General features: G+C 43.6%; 1 protein-coding gene across 9 annotated transcripts in view; it reads right to left on the bottom strand.

The window, feature by feature from the left end:
* Positions 1–21,086, bottom strand: part of RYR3 (ryanodine receptor 3) — a 991,818-nt gene that overhangs the window by 325,990 nt on the left and 644,742 nt on the right. For all 9 annotated transcript variants that reach the window (XM_056545312.1, XM_056545313.1, XM_056545314.1 and 6 more), the window contains 3 exons: positions 10,989–11,229; positions 10,797–10,884; positions 9,386–9,478 (listed from right to left, as the gene is read on the bottom strand). In XM_056545312.1, coding sequence (XP_056401287.1) covers positions 9,386–9,478; positions 10,797–10,884; positions 10,989–11,229 — 422 coding nt within the window. The remainder of the gene's footprint in view (positions 1–9,385; positions 9,479–10,796; positions 10,885–10,988; positions 11,230–21,086) is intronic.

Below are 21,086 nucleotides of genomic sequence, written 5' to 3'. Positions count from 1 at the left end.
CTTCTCGGTCAAGGAAATTTTGGCTGCCAAAAAGGTCAGAGGGAAAAATTTTTTTTTAGTAGACTGGGAGGGTTGTGGTCCTGAAGAGAGATCCTGGGAACCTGAGGACAACATCCTTGACAAAAGTCTGCTCCTCAGGTTCTCAGGCTCCAAGAAGAGGGGGAGACCCAAGGGGGGGGGGTACTGTTACGCCGAGCGCTCCGGGTCCCCGCTCCTCCCCGGAGCGCTCGCTTCACTCTCTCCGCTGCAGCGCTCCGGTCACGTCCTCTGACCCGGGGCGCTGCGATCCCGCTGCCAGCCGGGATGCGATTCGCGATGCGGGTAGCGCCCGCTCGCGATGCGCACCCCGGCTCCCCTACCTGACTCGCTCCCCGTCTGTTCTGTCCCGGCGCGCGCGGCCCCGCTCCCTAGGGCGCGCGCGCGCCGGGTCTCTGCGATTTAAAGGGCCACTGCGCCGCTGATTGGCGCAGTGGTTCCAATTAGGGTAATCACCTGTGCACTTCCCTATATTACCTCACTTCCCTTGCACTCCCTTGCCGGATCTTGTTGCCTTAGTGCCAGTGAAAGCGTTCCTTGTGTGTTCCTTGCCTGTGTTTCCAGACCTTCTGCCGTTGCCCCTGACTACGATCCTTGCTGCCTGCCCCGACCTTCTGCTACGTCCGACCTTGCTTCTGCCTACTCCCTTGTACCGCGCCTATCTTCAGCAGCCAGAGAGGTGAGCCGTTGCTAGTGGATACGACCTGGTCACTACCGCCGCAGCAAGACCATCCCGCTTTGCGGCGGGCTCTGGTGAAAACCAGTAGTGGCTTAGAACCGGTCCACTAGCACGGTCCACGCCAATCCCTCTCTGGCACAGAGGATCCACTACCTGCCAGCCGGCATCGTGACAAATATCCTGACCTGTATTCCTCCATGTTTTGGGGTTTGGTTTTGTGGAGTCTGTTCAGGCTCCGTTTCTCAGTCTAGTGTTCCGTGTATTTCATTTCTGTTTCCTTCTAGGCTAGTATCCTGATCACACGGTGGAGTGTGCCCGCTGGCTAGAAGTCTATTTGGCTTTGTTTTTTTTTGTCCCTCGATGTTTTCAATGGGGAGTCTAGTTTGTTCTTTGTCCAGTGTCCAGTGAGAACAGTGTTCTATGTTTCCTGACCTGTTTCGTGTTTTACATACAGTTCATCTGTTCATACCCTGCATCTGCTGTTTTCTGCAGTATACTTATTCCATATTTAGTCTTGTTCATTTATTCATATCTGCCGTTTATCTTGATTCTGGTTTCTGAACTGTATGTTAGTACACTATATCCTGCCCTGTTTGTATATTTATATCTTGTCTGGTTGATCTGGTTGTTTTCCCATTACTTCTCTGACCTCTTCCCGACTATGTTCAATATTATTTGTGTACCTTTATGCCCACTGCACTTTACCTCAGGAAGGGACCGGCACCGTGGTTGTTGATCCGTCGTTTAGGGCGGATGGACAAGTAGGCAGGGAGAGTGTTTCTAGGGATAGCTTAGGGCTCACTCTCCCTGTCCATCCCGTCAGTCATGACAGATTTATTGAGTGATGTTTTAAGTTAAGCTGCTGAAAATGTTATGTATTTAGAAATAAATTGAAAAAATAAATGCATACAAGTGTATACAGAAGGAACAGAGAGATAATAGAGAACAATGAGGGCAATGACTGGTACTTTAAGACTGCAAGTCAAAGCTCTGAGCTACACAAGCATGGCAACTTTTCTATTTGAAAGTTTCAACAAAAGAACTTACACAAACATACTAGTGCAATAAGTCTATCTGTAAACACTTCCATAAATGTGCAATGCATAAAATAATCCCAGTATGTATAGCACTGTCATGTGGAAAGTGAATTCTCTTATATTTCTACTATTTCAGGCATACTTGATCATGATGCTTGGTTAGTGATGGCTGCTCTCCCGTTAACATTTCCAGATGCAAATACTGTTGTGAAGTTTTGTCTTTGTTATGCTACTTCAAGCATGGCTACCCTTCTGTAGTGTTTCAGGCATGGCTGCTGTTACGCCGAGCGCTCCGGGTCCCCGCTCCTCCCCGGAGCGCTCGCTTCACTCCCTCCGCTGCAGCGCTCCGGTCACGTCCTCTGACCCGGGGCGCTGCGATCCTGCTGCCAGCCGGGATGCGATTCGCGATGCGGGTAGCGCCCGCTCGCGATGCGCACCCCGGCTCCCCTACCTGACTCGCTCCCCGTCTGTTCTGTCCCGGCGCGCGCGGCCCCGCTCCCTAGGGCGCGCGCGCGCCGGGTCTCTGCGATTTAAAGGGCCACTGCGCCGCTGATTGGCGCAGTGGTTCCAATTAGGGTTTTCACCTGTGCACTTCCCTATATTACCTCACTTCCCTTGCACTCCCTTGCCGGATCTTGTTGCCTTAGTGCCAGTGAAAGCGTTCCTTGTGTGTTCCTTGCCTGTGTTTCCAGACCTTCTGCCGTTGCCCCTGACTACGATCCTTGCTGCCTGCCCCGACCTTCTGCTACGTCCGACCTTGCTTCTGCCTACTCCCTTGTACCGCGCCTATCTTCAGCAGCCAGAGAGGTGAGCCGTTGCTAGTGGATACGACCTGGTCACTACCGCCGCAGCAAGACCATCCCGCTTTGCGGCGGGCTCTGGTGAAAACCAGTAGTGGCTTAGAACTGGTCCACTAGCACGGTCCACGCCAATCCCTCTCTGGCACAGAGGGTCCACTACCTGCCAGCCGGCATCGTGACAGTAGATCCGGCCATGGATCCCGCTGAAGTTCCTCTGCCAGTTGTCGCTGACCTCACCACGGTGGTCGCCCAGCAGTCACAACAGATAGCGCAACAAGGCCAACAGCTGTCTCAACTGACCGTTATGCTACAACAGTTGCTACCACAGCTTCAGCAGTCATCTCCTCCGCCAGCTCCTGCACCTCCTCCGCAGCGAGTGGCCGCTCCTGGGATACGCTTATCCTTGCCGGATAAATTTGATGGGGACTCTAAGTTTTGCCGTGGCTTTCTTTCCCAATGTTCCCTGCATCTGGAGATGATGTCGGACCTGTTTCCCACTGAAAGGTCTAAGGTGGCTTTCGTAGTCAGTCTTCTGTCCGGAAAAGCCCTGTCATGGGCCACACCGCTCTGGGACCGCAATGACCCCGTCACTGCCTCTGTACACTCCTTCTTCTCGGAAATCCGAAGTGTCTTTGAGGAACCTGCCCGAGCCTCTTCTGCTGAGACTGCCCTGTTGAACCTGGTCCAGGGTAATTCTTCCGTTGGCGAGTATGCCGTACAATTCCGTACACTTGCTTCAGAATTGTCCTGGAATAATGAGGCCCTCTGCGCGACCTTCAAAAAAGGCCTATCCAGCAACATTAAAGATGTTCTGGCCGCACGAGAAATTCCTGCTAATCTACATGAACTTATTCACCTAGCCACTCGCATTGACATGCGTTTTTCTGAAAGGCGTCAGGAACTCCGCCAAGATATGGACTCTGTTCGCACGAGGCGTTTCGTCTCCTCGGCTCCTCTCTCCTCTGGTCCCCTGCAATCTGTTCCTGTGCCTCCCGCCGTGGAGGCTATGCAGGTCGACCGGTCTCGCCTGACACCTCAAGAGAGGACACGACGCCGTATGGAGAACCTCTGCCTGTACTGTGCTAGTACCGAACACTTCCTGAGGGATTGTCCTATCCGTCCTCCCCGCCTGGAAAGACGTACGCTGACTCCGCACAAAGGTGAGACAGTCCTTGATGTCTACTCTGCTTCTCCACGTCTTACTGTGCCTGTGCGGATGTCTGCCTCTGCCTTCTCCTTCTCTACAGTGGCCTTCTTGGACTCTGGATCTGCAGGAAATTTTATTTTGGCCTCTCTCGTCAACAGGTTCAACATCCCAGTGACCAGTCTCGCCAGACCCCTCTACATCAATTGTGTAAATAATGAAAGATTGGACTGTACCATACGTTTCCGCACGGAGCCCCTTCTTATGAGCATCGGATCTCATCATGAGAGGATTGAACTTTTGGTCCTCCCCAATTGCACCTCGGAGATTCTCCTTGGACTTCCCTGGCTTCAACTTCATTCCCCAACCCTGGATTGGTCCACTGGGGAGATCAAGAGTTGGGGGTCCTCTTGTTCCAAGAACTGTCTAAAACCGGTTCCCAGTAACCCTTGCCGTAACTCTGTGGTTCCTCCAGTAACCGGTCTCCCTAAGGCCTATATGGACTTCGCGGATGTTTTCTGCAAAAAACAAGCTGAGACTCTACCTCCTCACAGGCCTTATGATTGCCCTATCGACCTCCTCCCGGGTACTACTCCACCCCGGGGCAGAATTTATCCTCTCTCTGCCCCAGAGACTCTTGCCATGTCCGAATACGTCCAGGAGAATCTAAAAAAGGGCTTTATCCGTAAATCCTCCTCTCCTGCCGGAGCCGGATTTTTCTTTGTGTCCAAAAAAGATGGCTCCCTACGTCCTTGCATTGACTACCGCGGTCTTAATAAAATCACGGTTAAGAACCGCTACCCCTTACCCCTCATCTCTGAACTCTTTGATCGCCTCCAAGGTGCCCACATCTTCACTAAATTAGACTTAAGAGGCGCCTATAACCTCATCCGCATCAGAGAGGGGGACGAGTGGAAAACGGCATTTAACACCAGAGATGGACACTTTGAGTATCTGGTCATGCCCTTTGGACTGTGCAATGCCCCTGCCGTCTTCCAAGACTTTGTCAATGAAATTTTTCGTGATCTGTTATACTCCTGTGTTGTGGTATATCTGGACGATATCCTAATTTTTTCTGCCAATCTAGAAGAACACCGCCAGCATGTCCGTATGGTTCTTCAGAGACTTCGTGACAACCAACTCTATGCCAAAATTGAGAAATGTCTGTTTGAATGCCAATCTCTTCCTTTTCTAGGATATTTGGTCTCTGGCCAGGGACTACAGATGGATCCAGACAAACTCTCTGCCGTCTTAAATTGGCCACGCCCCTCCGGACTCCGTGCTATCCAACGCTTTTTGGGGTTCGCCAATTATTACAGGCAATTTATTCCACATTTTTCTACCATTGTGGCTCCTATCGTGGCTTTAACCAAAAAAAATGCTGATCCCAAGTCCTGGCCTCCTCAAGCAGAAGACTCCTTTAAACGACTCAAGTCTGCCTTTTCTTCGGCTCCCGTGCTCTCCAGACCTGACCCTTCCAAACCCTTCCTATTGGAGGTTGATGCCTCCTCAGTAGGAGCTGGAGCTGTTCTTCTACAAAAAAATTCTTCCGGGCATGCTGTCACTTGTGGTTTTTTCTCTAGGACCTTCTCTCCAGCGGAGAGGAACTACTCCATCGGGGATCGAGAGCTTCTAGCCATTAAATTAGCACTTGAGGAATGGAGGCATCTGCTGGAGGGATCAAGATTTCCTGTTATTATCTACACCGACCACAAGAACCTCTCCTACCTCCAGTCGGCCCAACGACTGAATCCTCGCCAGGCCCGGTGGTCTCTGTTCTTTGCCCGATTTAATTTTGAGATTCACTTTCGTCCTGCCGATAAGAACATTAGGGCCGATGCTCTCTCTCGTTCCTCGGATGCCTCAGAAGTTGATCTCCCTCCGCAACACATCATTCCACCTGACTGCCTGATCTCCACTTCTCCTGCCTCCATCAGGCAGACTCCTCCAGGAAAGACCTTTGTTTCTCCACGCCAACGCCTCGGAATCCTCAAATGGGGTCATTCCTCCCATCTCGCAGGTCATGCGGGCATCAAGAAATCTGTGCAACTCATCTCCCGCTTCTATTGGTGGCCGACTCTGGAGACGGATGTTGGGGACTTTGTGCGAGCCTGCACTATCTGTGCCCGGGATAAGACTCCTCGCCAGAAGCCCGCTGGTTTTCTTCACCCTCTGCCTGTCCCCGAACAGCCTTGGTCTCTGATTGGTATGGATTTTATTACTGATTTACCCCCTTCCCGTGGCAACACCGTTATTTGGGTGGTCGTTGATCGATTCTCCAAAATGGCACATTTCATCCCTCTTCCTGGTCTTCCTTCTGCGCCTCAGTTGGCTAAACAATTTTTTGTACACATTTTTCGTCTTCACGGGTTGCCTACGCAGATTGTCTCGGATAGAGGGGTCCAATTCGTGTCTAAATTCTGGAGAGCTCTCTGTAAACAACTCAAGATTAAATTAAATTTTTCCTCTGCATATCATCCCCAGTCCAATGGACAAGTAGAAAGAATTAACCAGATCCTGGGTGATTATTTGCGACATTTTGTTTCCTCCCGCCAGGATGACTGGGCAGATCTCCTTCCATGGGCCGAATTCTCGTATAACTTCAGGGTCTCTGAATCTTCCTCCAAATCCCCATTTTTCGTGGTGTACGGCCGTCACCCTCTTCCCCCCCTCCCTACCCCCTTGCCCTCTGGTCTGCCCGCTGTGGATGAAATTTCTCGTGACCTTTCCATTATATGGAGAGAGACCCAAAATTCTCTCTTACAGGCTTCTTCACGCATGAAGAGGTTCGCGGATAAGAAAAGAAGAGCTCCCCCCGTTTTTTCCCCTGGAGACAAGGTATGGCTCTCCGCTAAATATGTCCGCTTCCGTGTCCCTAGCTACAAGTTGGGACCACGCTATCTTGGTCCTTTCAAAATTTTGTGTCAAATTAATCCTGTCTCTTATAAACTTCTTCTTCCGCCTTCTCTTCGTATCCCTAATGCCTTTCACGTCTCTCTTCTCAAACCACTCATCCTCAACCGTTTTTCTCCCAAATCTGTTCCTCCCACTCCTGTTTCCGGCTCCTCGGACGTCTTCTCGGTCAAGGAAATTTTGGCTGCCAAAAAGGTCAGAGGGAAAAATTTTTTTTTAGTGGACTGGGAGGGTTGTGGTCCTGAAGAGAGATCCTGGGAACCTGAGGACAACATCCTTGACAAAAGTCTGCTCCTCAGGTTCTCAGGCTCCAAGAAGAGGGGGAGACCCAAGGGGGGGGGTACTGTTACGCCGAGCGCTCCGGGTCCCCGCTCCTCCCCGGAGCGCTCGCTTCACTCCCTCCGCTGCAGCGCTCCGGTCACGTCCTCTGACCCGGGGCGCTGCGATCCTGCTGCCAGCCGGGATGCGATTCGCGATGCGGGTAGCGCCCGCTCGCGATGCGCACCCCGGCTCCCCTACCTGACTCGCTCCCCGTCTGTTCTGTCCCGGCGCGCGCGGCCCCGCTCCCTAGGGCGCGCGCGCGCCGGGTCTCTGCGATTTAAAGGGCCACTGCGCCGCTGATTGGCGCAGTGGTTCCAATTAGGGTTTTCACCTGTGCACTTCCCTATATTACCTCACTTCCCTTGCACTCCCTTGCCGGATCTTGTTGCCTTAGTGCCAGTGAAAGCGTTCCTTGTGTGTTCCTTGCCTGTGTTTCCAGACCTTCTGCCGTTGCCCCTGACTACGATCCTTGCTGCCTGCCCCGACCTTCTGCTACGTCCGACCTTGCTTCTGCCTACTCCCTTGTACCGCGCCTATCTTCAGCAGCCAGAGAGGTGAGCCGTTGCTAGTGGATACGACCTGGTCACTACCGCCGCAGCAAGACCATCCCGCTTTGCGGCGGGCTCTGGTGAAAACCAGTAGTGGCTTAGAACCGGTCCACTAGCACGGTCCACGCCAATCCCTCTCTGGCACAGAGGGTCCACTACCTGCCAGCCGGCATCGTGACAGCTGCACTTGTGCTAGCTACCACTTGGCAGACTTTCCTTTATTATACTACATCTAGCATGAATGGATGTTCAAGATACCCCCCCCCCCAACTTATTTCAGAGAGTTGCCCTGTGCAAAACCGATCCAGAAAGGGACACACAAAATAGTTTTCAGAAATGGCCTATGCACTTCATGGATGTCAGTGACAATGCTCCCCACAGCACTCATGTACAGCTGAAGTGCTTTTAGGAAAGGATTACAATAACTTGCTGGGCATCAAAGCTTTGCTTACATGTGTGCCTTCAACAGGTTTCTGCAACACTGATCTATGATTAGCACTAAAATAGAGTAAAACAGTAACTGTACCCAAATAAATGACAAACTACGTAAAACATCAGTGGCGTCACAAGGGTGTTGCTATGAGTGGTTTGAAGTTGGACCATGCAATAATCCTGTTGGCCAAATTCTAGGATACACACATATTAAACCTGTTCCGAAGAAACTACTGAGTGAATATTAGCTTGGTGATCAAATTAAATTAAGTCGAATGAAATGAGGTTTTAGAATAAGTGAAAGCTTTGCCAGCTCCACTGGTTAGAAACATGTTACTGATGGACATAGGCTTTTATGTACCTTAGACATGTGTACACATCTTCTAATGACAGGTGAGCTCACATGCATGAAAAAATAGGTACACAAGCCTTTCTCTCAAATTTTTAGTTATGCTATTAAAATGTTATATCTAAATCAGATACACCAGGATTTCAACCAGGCATTCTTCTCTTCATTGGTGACATGTCGTCAGCTTGCTCTATTGCTTATGGGCTGTCCCCTTATCATGAATTTGATGTGAAATGAGCTCAAATTAATTTGTTACAGCAAATATTTGTTCACAATCCTATCAACATGATGTGAAACATGATCGCCCTTGGTGACGCCACTGCTACACTTATGGAACATAGAGTATGAATGGATGGAGCCAGGCTAGCTAATACATAGACAGGTCATGCATGCTGTACCTTTACTTGTATGGGCTGTGTGAAAGAAAAATGTAGGAGACAAGTAAGTAAAACAGATGGACAAGGAACCATATATTCCTTAATTACTTGTGAAATGATAAGGCAGTAAACAAAGCAAATTAACACAAGGATTTAAACAAATAGTTCTACCAATCTCTGTTATGAAATAACCAGTTAAAAAAAGAACATTATATCTCAGCCCTGTTGTCTCTTTCTTGCCACAGAAGGTATTTTTGACATAAATGGGCAGTATGCATTAGCATATCTTTTTCACTGTTTTGAAAAGCATAGGCACTTACACCTCTTTACAATGGGATTCCCCAAAAAATAAATATATAGTTTGCAGGTATAAGGTCATATACAACTGTGTAAAGGTGTATATGTCAGTAAATACTCTGAGAACCACAAACATTACATGTTATTTGTGTCAATTGTTCAGTTTGTGAAAATTATAAAAACATTATTCTTATTATTAATAATAAATATTGACTTATTTGTGCAATGTTATACATTCAACACTTTGAAAACTTTTGCCATATAACAAATATCCCTTGCAAGATCCCAATACATTTTTACAGCATTGGTAAATAATTTCTTATGGGACATATAATATCTCTTCCAAAGCCATCACATGTTTTTTTAATACTACTGTTCCTAGATTGCGCAAGAGGTGCATTCGGACATCCTTCACGACCTTAAACCCAGATGCATAATGCTAATAGACTTACTTTTGACATCTTACTCTTGTTGTTTCCAGTTAGAAATGCCAGATTGTTAATTTCATTTTGAATCACAAAATTCTGTTCTTCTCTCTTAAAGTTCTAAACCAGAAAACAAATGGAAAAAAGAATTACAAAAACCATAAATGAACGTGCACATCAGTGACACATCATGAGTAATATTCAAATATAGAGGAGTTGACTTTGTTTTTTAGAGGAGTAGACTTTGTTTTTTCATTAACTCATTGATCAAGACTGAACTTGCTATAAATCTAAAGTATCTTTTCATCCTTGAATACTATTTTAGAATTAAAATGTTTAAAAGGGGTTCCCACTGAACTACCCTTCTTGGTCTGCTCAGCAAATCACTGGTTGAGACAGGTCTCCAATGCGGGCAGCGATACGTTCACCATTCATTTCCAGCCATTTACCGTGTAATGAGATTTGACAGGAACAATCCAGAAATAATAGAAGTGACAGTAATTTAAGCAACAAAATAGGTGCAAAGCTGTTTTACTACTGAATTTAACACAATTCAATAGTAAAAAAAAAAAGTTTTGCACTGTAAGTTAATATACGAAAAACAAACACACTGCATTATAGGAGCATAGTATATGTATGGCAGCAAACTTTACAGGTATTATTTAAGATACTAAATAGTACAGACCACACCTGACTAGATTAACCTACATTTAATATAATCCATACATCTCTACAATATAAATCTGATGACTTGGATTTACTTTTGCTTTTTTTTTCTAGACATTTTTTATTTTTTAAATGATAAAATATACTACAATAACTTTACTAAATAAGTAGAAACACTTGAATTAGAGACATATTCAAAGACAAAACATGTACAGAAACCTGGCATTGCATTTGCTATTACATAGCAACATTTTACATTGGACTCTCTCTAACTTCTATAGGGAGCAATCATAATAATATTGCATATAATGAACAGTTACATAGTTCTTAAGGTTGAAAAAAGACAAAAATCTATCAAGTACAACCAATATTGGCTCAGATTTATCAAATGGTGCGAGAGAAAAAGTGGAGTGATTTTCTCTTAGCAACCAATCACAGCTCAACTTTCACTTTACCAGAGCTCTTTAGCTGAGCTGTGATTGGTTGCTGTGGGAAAATCACTCCACTTTTTTTTCTCACACAGTTTGATAAATCTCGGTCGATATCCCTATTTTGCACCCAGACAGGAAGTAATCTGTCAGTCGAGGTTGGTGGGGTGAAATGGAGAGAAGCTGTCAGGGACCACCGCAATGACTTGTTGTTCAGGCAGCATGAAAGTGATGACAGGCTACATTTTTTCATTTTAAGGCCCAAGCACAGCACTAACTAGAAAATTGATAATGTTTAGCCCCTAATGTATAACCATATCCAAAGACCGCTATCTAATCCTTACATGTGATTTGCACCAAAGAATGAACACTTCAGCCACCATTCTGAACAGCTCATCAGAATCTGCATCTGGTTTTTTGAGCCAGTTGGATCTGGACAAAGAAAAAAAAAATAAACAATTTAAGAAAGGTAGATTTGAGATGGCGCAGAAACAGTGAAGCAATAAAACAGTTGTGGGGTGGTAAAATCTTTATACCTGTTGTTATCTACATATCGGATCAACATTGGGTAGAACGCATAAAGATCTCTGCATAAAACAGCAAACTCATCCAGAATTAGCAGCTCTGCTTCCTGCGTGTCAGTCTTGCTGTCTGCTTTTAGCTGCTCCTCCTCTTGCACAATCTTTATTGCTTTCTTCTTCAGTTTCTCCAGCGTGGGGATGAAATGGCTTTTCAGGAGGTCTGGCTGAGCCTTGCTGATAATTGGCTGAGCATAAACTGCAAACAAACATCAAGTACCAAATAACATGAAACAACGGTCAGAGTCTGCAGACACGTTTTCAGTAGGACATGCACGTTATCGAAAGCAGAGATGGATATCATGTAAACATGTTTTACCTAAACATCTCAACTGCTAGACTAAAATAAATAATGTACATCCAGATGAAATATCATCTGACCTGTGAATCAGACCATGTGATCTATTTAATACAATGCTGTTGTGGTATGCAATATATAGGCAGGACTACCCCGAAGCTTATAAATAGAATAAATAAACACAGGTTTTAAATGTCTTTTTGACACCTTTGTGGGCGATGACACAGTGTATGGATAGACCATGCAGCAGGAAACCCATTTTCACGCTGAAGCTCTTGTGAGATGTACTGCCAATTGATGTTATGCACCTCTGAAAATAAAGAATCAAGCACTGTTTGCACTTTTAAGCTGTTGAATGCGGCCTATTATTTCTTCTTTGTTGGACTTTTCATTTAATTAATGCACCCGCGCTCACAGTAAAGCGGCAATGATAACCATCCATCTATATCAGCAAATAGCATATATATAATAAGCTCTGCTCAGGTTCACCGCAAATCATATCAGACATGCAATTCATACAAAAACTGTTTTACCAATTAAACACCACAATACAAAGTGTTTTTCTTCTTTTTTGGTTTTATATAATTGTGTTTTTTCTGGTATGTTTTTTATATATGAAAATTTGGGTTCTCAACACTGAACGGCATATTGGGCTTTCAGCTTGTCAGCTGGAAGTTCACACTAATTCCGGAAACAGTGTAAAATGGTACAGAATATCTTAATGAATGTGACCTTTGTATAAGCGTACTGAATGTATTTTAACTCTACTGTGCTTTCTTGTCACATACACTTTGCCTTACGAAGGGTCTGGTACGGACCAGAAACGCATTGCCTGTGTATATACCAAATAAACCATTTTAAAGGGACACCACAGTGTTCCTAATCCTTCAACATCCAGATTACCAGCGCCAGTGCCGGCCAATTTTTCCACTACTTCTTCCAGAATAAAATAAATGACTATGAGGGAGATTTATCAAAACCTGTGCAAAGGAAGACTTGCCCAGTTGCCCATAGCAACCAATGAGATTGCTTCTTTCATTTTTGCAGAGGCCTTGTCAAGAATGAAAGAAGCACGCAGATTGGTTGCTATGGGCAACTGGGCAACTTTTCCTCTGGACAGGTTTTGATAAATCGCCCCCTATGTCTTTAATGTACTTCTGAATTACCAAGATAAACACACACACATTTCTATTTCTCATTGCTAGCACATAATGTAAAAAAAAGTGAGTTTTTTACCTGACAAACTCAAAATACGGTTAGGTGCCTATACTGTATAAGGATCATGTAGAAAAGTGTAATTTTATAAACAGATAGGAGTCAATGTGGCCTGATAGAAGGCTTGTATTATAGGAAGGGCAAAAGGGGCAAATACTCTGGGGCATCGAACACCCAACCCCCCAGGGTGACATAGTGCAACCACATGTCTTTGATCATTGAACTGTTGGTATTATTAGCTAGCTGTGCTGAGATAAGTTACTATGAGCAAAAGAGCTACTCTTTTTTAAGACAGTTTGGTAAATCTTCAGAAGGGAAACCCTCTAACAAAAAAATAATTTTTGCATGAAGAACAATTTTTTTTAGACTAAATACAGATGAAAAACTGACTGTGATTACAACCTACTGAGAGCAGCAATATTATGCAAAATGTGATGATCAATTGCTAGGATACGCCATTACCTCCTGAATGATGGGAATTCGACTGCTGGGTGGATCGAAGGATTGAAGAGGCTTTTTCCTGCACAACAATGATAATGTTTTGGCGTAACCTAGCAATATGCTATAACAATTAATTATGCATGTGTTCCTTTAAAAATTACCACCTTAAAACAATATAGTGGTGTACTTTGCTCAGTCAGTTAAGTTGATGTAGAAAGATGATTTGCTAATACCTATTCAGGGTTTTAGAGGGGAAAATGAGGATGATATATTCACCGTCACAATTATTAGAAAAAATTAAAAAGAAATCTTGGTATTTACAAATTAATAGGTGGTGCACACCAGGTTCACGTTTTGGAATTTCTGGCCAGACAAAATCCCCATAGACAGCACTGTCTACTGAGCAGATTCAACTAGAATAATTCTTTTGGTTGCGGAATTTCACCGGCGGAACGTCTGCCGCTGAAATTCCGCAGTAAACTGCATTGGAATCCCATTGACAGGAAAGAGATTCTGCTGCACCAGAATTTCCGAGCATAATTCCTAAGCGTAATTCCAGTCAGAGATTCCGTAATGTGAACTTGGTCTTAGAGTAGATGGTGTAAGATGCACCATATTTTCATACAGTCTGAGCCGCGGTTCAATCTTAGACTGCCTGTCTTAGTTTACCCCCACCCCAATATGTATTTTGCACAATTTTGAAAACTGGAAGGTAAAAATCTTCTCTTCCAGTTTAATGTAGATCCTCAAGGAATGCCTGAAAAAATTATTATTATTTTTTTCCCCAGAATTCCAGGCCAGCAAGCATAAGAAAACCTGTTTTTGATTAAGGCATCCTTGAGGATTAGCTATCTGCTTGGGACAGGGCCATACATCTGATTGGTCATGGTACTGGTAGTCGCTGGACATCTTATTCTTCTATACCCGTGGTATGAGGTGTTGAGCTCTGAGCAGTATAACTGCTTTCTTGGCACCTGTATCACCCCAGCTAATAACAATAATAACAGTGGAACTCCAAGGTGTGGACAGGATACAGGGCGCTCGACAACCAGGTAGCAGGATAAAATGTTTAACCACCCATAATGCAACGCATTTCAAAGCACAGCTGCTTCATCAGATGCCTGATGAAGCAGCTGTGCTGTGAAACACGTTGCATTATGGGTGATTAAACATTTTATCCTGCTACTGGGTTGTCGAGCGCCCTGTATCCTGTCCACACCTTGGAGTTCCACTGTTATTTTTTATTATTTCTGACGAGACGAGGAGTGGCTGCTGACACCTTACTCATTCATTATCCATGCCTTTTTCCATTGTTGCACTTGGTGGAGTGTAACTTACTGTGGTAAGAGCAATATCCACCTTTACTCATTTCTCTGTGCAAGAAACAGTATCACACTATGGAGCGCTGTCTGCCTTTTGTTTTATTACACCCTAGCTAATGGCCTATTTGTTTTACATATTCTTCTAGTTACAGTCATGTATACATTTATCAGTACACAGAATGTCCCTAAGTGTCTGAGATATTTCTACTGTCCTCATAATTCGGAACACTAAACTCTATGTGAACACAGAGTTAGAGTAACATAGTAACATAGTTCATAAGGTTGAAAAAAGACCAGAGTCCATCAAGTTCAACCTATAACCCTAATAAGTCCCTATTGAGTTGAGTTGATCCAGAGGAAGGCAAAAACCCCTCATACTAGAGGTAAAAATCCCTTCCCGACTCGAGATTCCGTAATGTGAACTTGGTCTTAGAGTAGATGGTGTAAGATGCACCATATTTTCATACAGTCTGAGCCGCGGTTCAATCTTAGACTGCCTGTCTTAGTTTACCCCCACCCCAATATGTATTTTGCACAATTTTGAAAACTGGAAGGTAAAAATCTTCTCTTCCAGTTTAATGTAGATCCTCAAGGAATGCCTGAAAAAATTATTATTATTTTTTTCCCCAGAATTCCAGGCCAGCAAGCATAAGAAAACCTGTTTTTGATTAAGGCATCCTTGAGGATTAGCTATCTGCTTGGGACAGGGCCATACATCTGATTGGTCATGGTACTGGTAGTCGCTGGACATCTTATTCTTCTATACCCGTGGTATGAGGTGTTGAGCTCTGAGCAGTATAACTGCTTTCTTGGCACCTGTATCACCCCAGCTAATAACAATAATAACAGTGGAACTCCAAGGTGTGGACAGGATACAGGGCGCTCGACAACCAGGTAGCAGGATAAAATGTTTAACCACCCATAATGCAACGCATTTCACAGCACAGCTGCTTCATCAGATGCCTGATGTAGCAGCTGTGCTGTGAAACACGTTGCATTATGGGTGATTAAACATTTTATCCTGCTACTGGGTTGTCGAGCGCCCTGTATCCTGTCCACACCTTGGAGTTCCACTGTTATTTTTGTTATTTCTGACGAGACGAGGAGTGGCTGCTGACACTTTACTCATTCATTATCCATGCCTTTTTCCATTGTTGCACTTGGTGGAGTGTAACTTACTGTGGTAAGAGCAATATCCACCTTTACTCATTTCTCTGTGCAAGAAACAGTATCACACTATGGAGCGCTGTCTGCCTTTTGTTTTATTACACCCTAGCTAATGGCCTATTTGTTTTACATATTCTTCTAGTTACAGTCATGTATACATTTATCAGTACACAGAATGTCCCTAAGTGTCTGAGATATTTCTACTGTCCTCATAATTCGGAACACTAAACTCTATGTGAACACAGAGTTAGAGTAACATAGTAACATAGTTCATAAGGTTGAAAAAAGACCAGAGTCCATCAAGTTCAACCTATAACCCTAATAAGTCCCTATTGAGTTGAGTTGATCCAGAGGAAGGCAAAAACCCCTCATACTAGAGGTAAAAATCCCTTCCCGACTCCAAATATGCCAGTCAGAATAAATCCCTGGATAAACTTTATGTCCCTATAAATCTAGTATACATAACCAGTAATGTTATTACACTCCAAAAATGCATCCAGCCCCTTTTTGAACTCTATTACAGAGTTCACCATGACCACCTCCTCCGGGAGAGAATTCCACAGTCTCACTGCTCTTACAGTAAAGAACCCCCATGTGTGCTGGTGTACAAACCTTCTTTCCTCTAGACGTAGAGGATGCCCCCTTGTTCTTGATACAGTCCTGGGTATAAATAGATCATGGGAGAGATCTCTGTACTGTCCCCTGATTTATTTATACATAGTTATTAGGTCTCCCCTAAGCCTTCTTTTTTCTAAACTAAATAACCCTAATTCTGATTATCTTTCTGGGTACTGTAGTCCTCCCATTCCCCGTATTATTCTGGTTGCCCGTCTTTGAACCCTCTCCAGCTCCACTATATCTTTCTTGTACACTGGTGCCCAGACTGTACGCAGTATTCTATGTGTGGTCTGACTAGTGATTTGTACAGCAGAATAATTATTTCCTTGTCGTGGGCATCTATGCCCCTATTGATGCACCCCATGATTTTCTTAGCCTTGGTAGCAGCTGCCCGACACTGGTCACTACAGCTAAATTTACTGTTAACTAAGACTCCTAAGTCCTTTTCCATGTCGGTCGTCCCAAGTGGTCTCCCATTTAATACATAATCCCAGCCCGGATTTTCCTTCCCCATGTGCATTACCTTACATTTATCAGTGTTGAACCTCATCTGCCACTTCCCAGCCCAAACCTCCAACCTATCCAGATCCATTTGCAACAGTGCACTGTCCTCTATAGTGTTTACTGCTTTACAGAGTTTAGTATCATATGCAAAGATTGCTACTTTACTATTCAACCCCTCTGCAAGGTCATTAATGAATATATTAAATAGGACAGGACCCAATACTGACCCCTGTGGTACCTCACTAGTAACAGTCACACAATCAGAATAAGTATTATTAATAACCACCCTCTGTTTCCTTTCATTGAGCCAGTTACTTACCCACTTGCACGCATTCTCCCCCAGCCCAAACCTTCTCATTTTATGCACCAACCTTTTATGTGGAACCGTATCAAATGCTTTGGAAAAATCCAGATATACAACATCCAGCGATTGCCCCGGGTCCAGTCTGGAGCTCACCTCCTCATAAAAGCTGATCAGGTTAGTTTGATAGGATCGATCCCTCATAAATCCATGCTGATACGGGGTCATACATTTATTTTTATCAAGATACTCCAAAATAGCATCTCTTAGGAAACCTTCAAAAATTTCCTTACAACTAACAGGTCTATAATTCCCGGGTCACCTTTTGACCCCTTCTTAAATATTGGCACCACATTTGCCATGCGCCAGTCCTGGGGAACAGTCCCTGTCACTATAGAGTCCCTGAATATAGGGGTCTGTCTATTACATTAATTAATTCATTTAGAACACGGGGGTGAATGCCATCCGGACCTGGTGATTTGTCAATTTAGATTTTTTGTAGGCGGCACTGTACTTCTTCTTGGGTTAGACAGGTGACCTGTACAGGGGAGTTTACCTTATCTCGCTGTATTTCACCTGGCATTTAATTTTCCTCAGTGAATACAGTGGAGAAGAATTTGTTTAATATATTTGTTTTTTCCTGATCCCCGTTTTTAATTTCTTCCTCATCATTTTTTAAAATGCCAACACTTTCATTTTTGACCTTTTTCCTATTTATATAGTTAAAGAACATTTGCGGGTCCGTTTTACTCTCTTTGGCAATGAGTCTTTCTGTCTCTATTGTTGCAGCTTTTATCTGTTTTTTACATATTATACATTTTTCTCTATAGCTTTTTAATGCTTCTTCACTGCTGTCCTGTTTTAGTAATTTTAATGCTTTATTTTTGTCATTTATTGCCCCCTTAACATTTTTATTCATCCATATTGGTTTTCTTTTATTTCTGACCCTTTTATTCCCATAAGGTATATACATCTTACAGTGAAAATGTAAGATTTTTTTTAGAAAGTCTTCCATTTAGTGTCAGTATTTTTCTTTTTGAGGACTGAGTTGATCGAACTTTGCCTTCCTAAAGTTCATTGTTTTTGTGGCCCCTCGAGAGATTCCCTTATTGAAGAAAAAATTATAATGTATTATATTATGATCACTATTTCCTAGGTGTCCATCTACTTGCACATTAATTACTCTGTCAGGTACGTTGATTAATATTAAATCTAGTAGGGCATCCCCTCTGGTAGGGCCCTGCACCATTTGGGACAGATAATTATCTTTAGCTATAGTCTGAAACCTGTTTCCTTTATGAGATTCACAGGACTCAGTCTCCCAGTTTATATCAGGATAGTTAAAGTCCCCCATTATTATCACATCATTTTGATTTGCTGCCTTGTTTATTTGCCTCAATTATTGATCTTCTGGCTCTTCCATTATGCTTGGTGGCTTATAGCAAACCCCTATCAAAATTTTTTTTATTTTTATCTCCATATATCTCTACCCATAATGATTCCACATTATCGTTTCCCTCCCAAATATCCTCCAGCAGTGCGGCCTTCAAATTGGACTTTACATAAAGACAGACTCCTCCCCCTTTCTGTTTTGTTCCATCCTTCCTGAATAGACTATAACCCTGTATGTTGACCGCCCAGTCACAGCTATCGTCCAACCAAGTCTCTGTTATAATGACTATGTCATAATCCTCCTCAGAAATTTTCAACTCCAGTTCGTCAGTTTTATTGGACAGACTTCTGGCATTAGTCAACATGCACTTCAGTGGTGTATGTTTTTTCTCCTATGATGCCTATCGCTATTAACTATTCTAACCCCTCCCTCCGCTCCACCCCCAGGAACATTATTAAGTCCCCCCCTCTATCTACACTATCTTCCCCCTCCCCCCAGTCCCTAGTTTAAACACCCCTCCACCCTTCTAGCCATCTTCTCCCCAAGCACAGCTGCACCCTCCCCATTGAGGTGCAGCCCGTCCCTACGGTAGAGCCGGTAACCGACAGCGAAGTCGGCCCAGTTCTCCATGAACCCAAACCCCTCCTTCCTACACCTGCTTCTGAGCCACTTGTTTACCTCCGTAATCTCCCGCTGCCTCTCTGGTGTGCCTCGTGGTACATGGTGTGTTTAAACGTTCAGGTTTTTAATTGCAATTACTGAATACAAAGCCAGGGCCGGATTTGTAAAGAGGGGACATTTAAATATAAATTTTATACATCCCCTCCACTTTATGATCTTTTCCTGGCTTTGTATTCAATAATTGCAATTAAAAACCTGAAATTTTGACTGCAGATTTTGACTGTGACTTTTATACTGCAATCGATTACATCTTAGAACTTACTGGTAAATACTTTTAAATACTCAGCATTACATGACCACACGGTCTCAAGTCTTAAGATTGAGTTAAGAGTTCTCAAATCTAATCACAAGAGTTAGAGTCTATGGGCTTAGGTGTCAAGTTTTGAGTTTTAACCCCTTAACGACCACGGACATAATGTACGTCTTGGTTTGGCGGGACTTCCCGCACCACGACGTACATTTACGTCCTGTGTATGACCGCGAGCATTGGAACGGTGCTATACTAGCAGCCGGGGACCCGCCGGTAATGGCCAACATCCGCAATCGCTTGGATGTCCGCCATTAACCCCTCAGATGCCGTGATCAATACAGATCACGGCATCTGCGGCAGTGCTGTACTTTGAATGGATGATCGGATCGCCCGCATCATTGCCGCAGCGATTCGATCATCTAGCAAAGTGGCCGGAGGTCCCCTCATCTGGCTCCGGCCGTCTCCCGGGGTCTTCTGCTCTGGTCTGAGATCGAGCAAACCAGAGCAGAATATCACCGATAATACTGATCTGTCCTATACAAAGCACTGAACAGTATTAGCAATCAAAGGATTGCTATAGATAGTCCCCATGGGGACATAAAAAGTGTAAACAAAAGTTGAAAAATTAAAAAAAAAAGTTAAAAAAAAGTTAAAAATCCCCTCCTCCAATAAAAATGAAAATAGTCAGTTTTTCCCATTTTACCCCCAAAAAGTGTAATTTAAAAAAAAAATAAACATATTTGGTATCGCCGCATGTGTAAATGTCAAAATATAATGTTAATTATCTCGTACGGTGAATGGCGTAAACGTAAAAAATAAAAAAAGGTCCAAAAATGCAGCTTCTTTGTCACATTTTATTTAAAAAAATATATAAAAAATGATCTAAAAGTTTTATATATGCAAATGTGGTATCAATAAAAAGTACAGATGATGGCACAAAAAAGAGGCCTCATAACGCCCTATATATGGAAAAATGAAAAAGTTATAGGTGATCAAAATAGGGCGATTTTAGATTACTGATTTTGTACAAAAAGTTTTGGATTTTGTTTTATGCGGTAAAAAAAATATAAAAGTGTCTAGCCATGGGTATCATTTTAATCGTATTGACCCACAGAATAAAGAACACATGTCATTTTACTGTAAAGTGTTTAGTGTGAAATCAAAACCCTGCAAAATTGTGGTTTTCATAAAAAATTTCCTCCCTAAAACTGCCATCAACCAGGACATTGTTAAGCATGGTGTGTCCCAAGGGACTGAACACTCAACACACTTGTGAAGCTCCTTCTTTTTTACAGTCGTGGGGACCCCTCATGGAGGTACCCAGGGCCAGAGATCCACTCTAACCATCATCAGGACAAGCAAAAAGACAAAATAGGAAAGTAGACATCGGGGAAGCATCGGCTTCTGTCACACAAAAAGTAAAACATGTTCGCTTTCCTTTTTTTGTCTTTTTGTGTGTCCTCTAACCACCATGAAAAATGTTTCCTACCGTATGTTGGACTACGTGCACCAGAACCCTTCTAACAAAATATGTGCCACCCCTTCCGGTTACTGCATTAGATTCACTTGAAAGACGACCAGAGGGTCCTTAGTTAAATCTATCCAAGTATTATGCCAGATAAAAAGGAGAAATAGGCTTCCGAAAAGTCCTACTGAGAATATAGTCATGTTTGTGTGGGTATATAGTGTAATTAAATAAAATCTTATGCTATCTGTCTTCCCTATAAACAGTGAAAGCAGAAATAACCCTAGAAATACAATGAAAATTCCCATTTTACATGAGGATATTATTGTAAGTGCTACATTATTTTTAATTTAGTATTCTTCTAATTAGTAGACTTGAAAGAACATAACATTTTTTTGTGT

Source organism: Hyla sarda, chromosome 11, assembly GCF_029499605.1.
Source record: "Hyla sarda isolate aHylSar1 chromosome 11, aHylSar1.hap1, whole genome shotgun sequence".
NCBI lineage: Eukaryota > Metazoa > Chordata > Amphibia > Anura > Hylidae > Hyla > Hyla sarda.
Note: the sequence above shows the minus strand (reverse complement) of the source record. Positions and strands in the feature narration are given on the sequence as shown.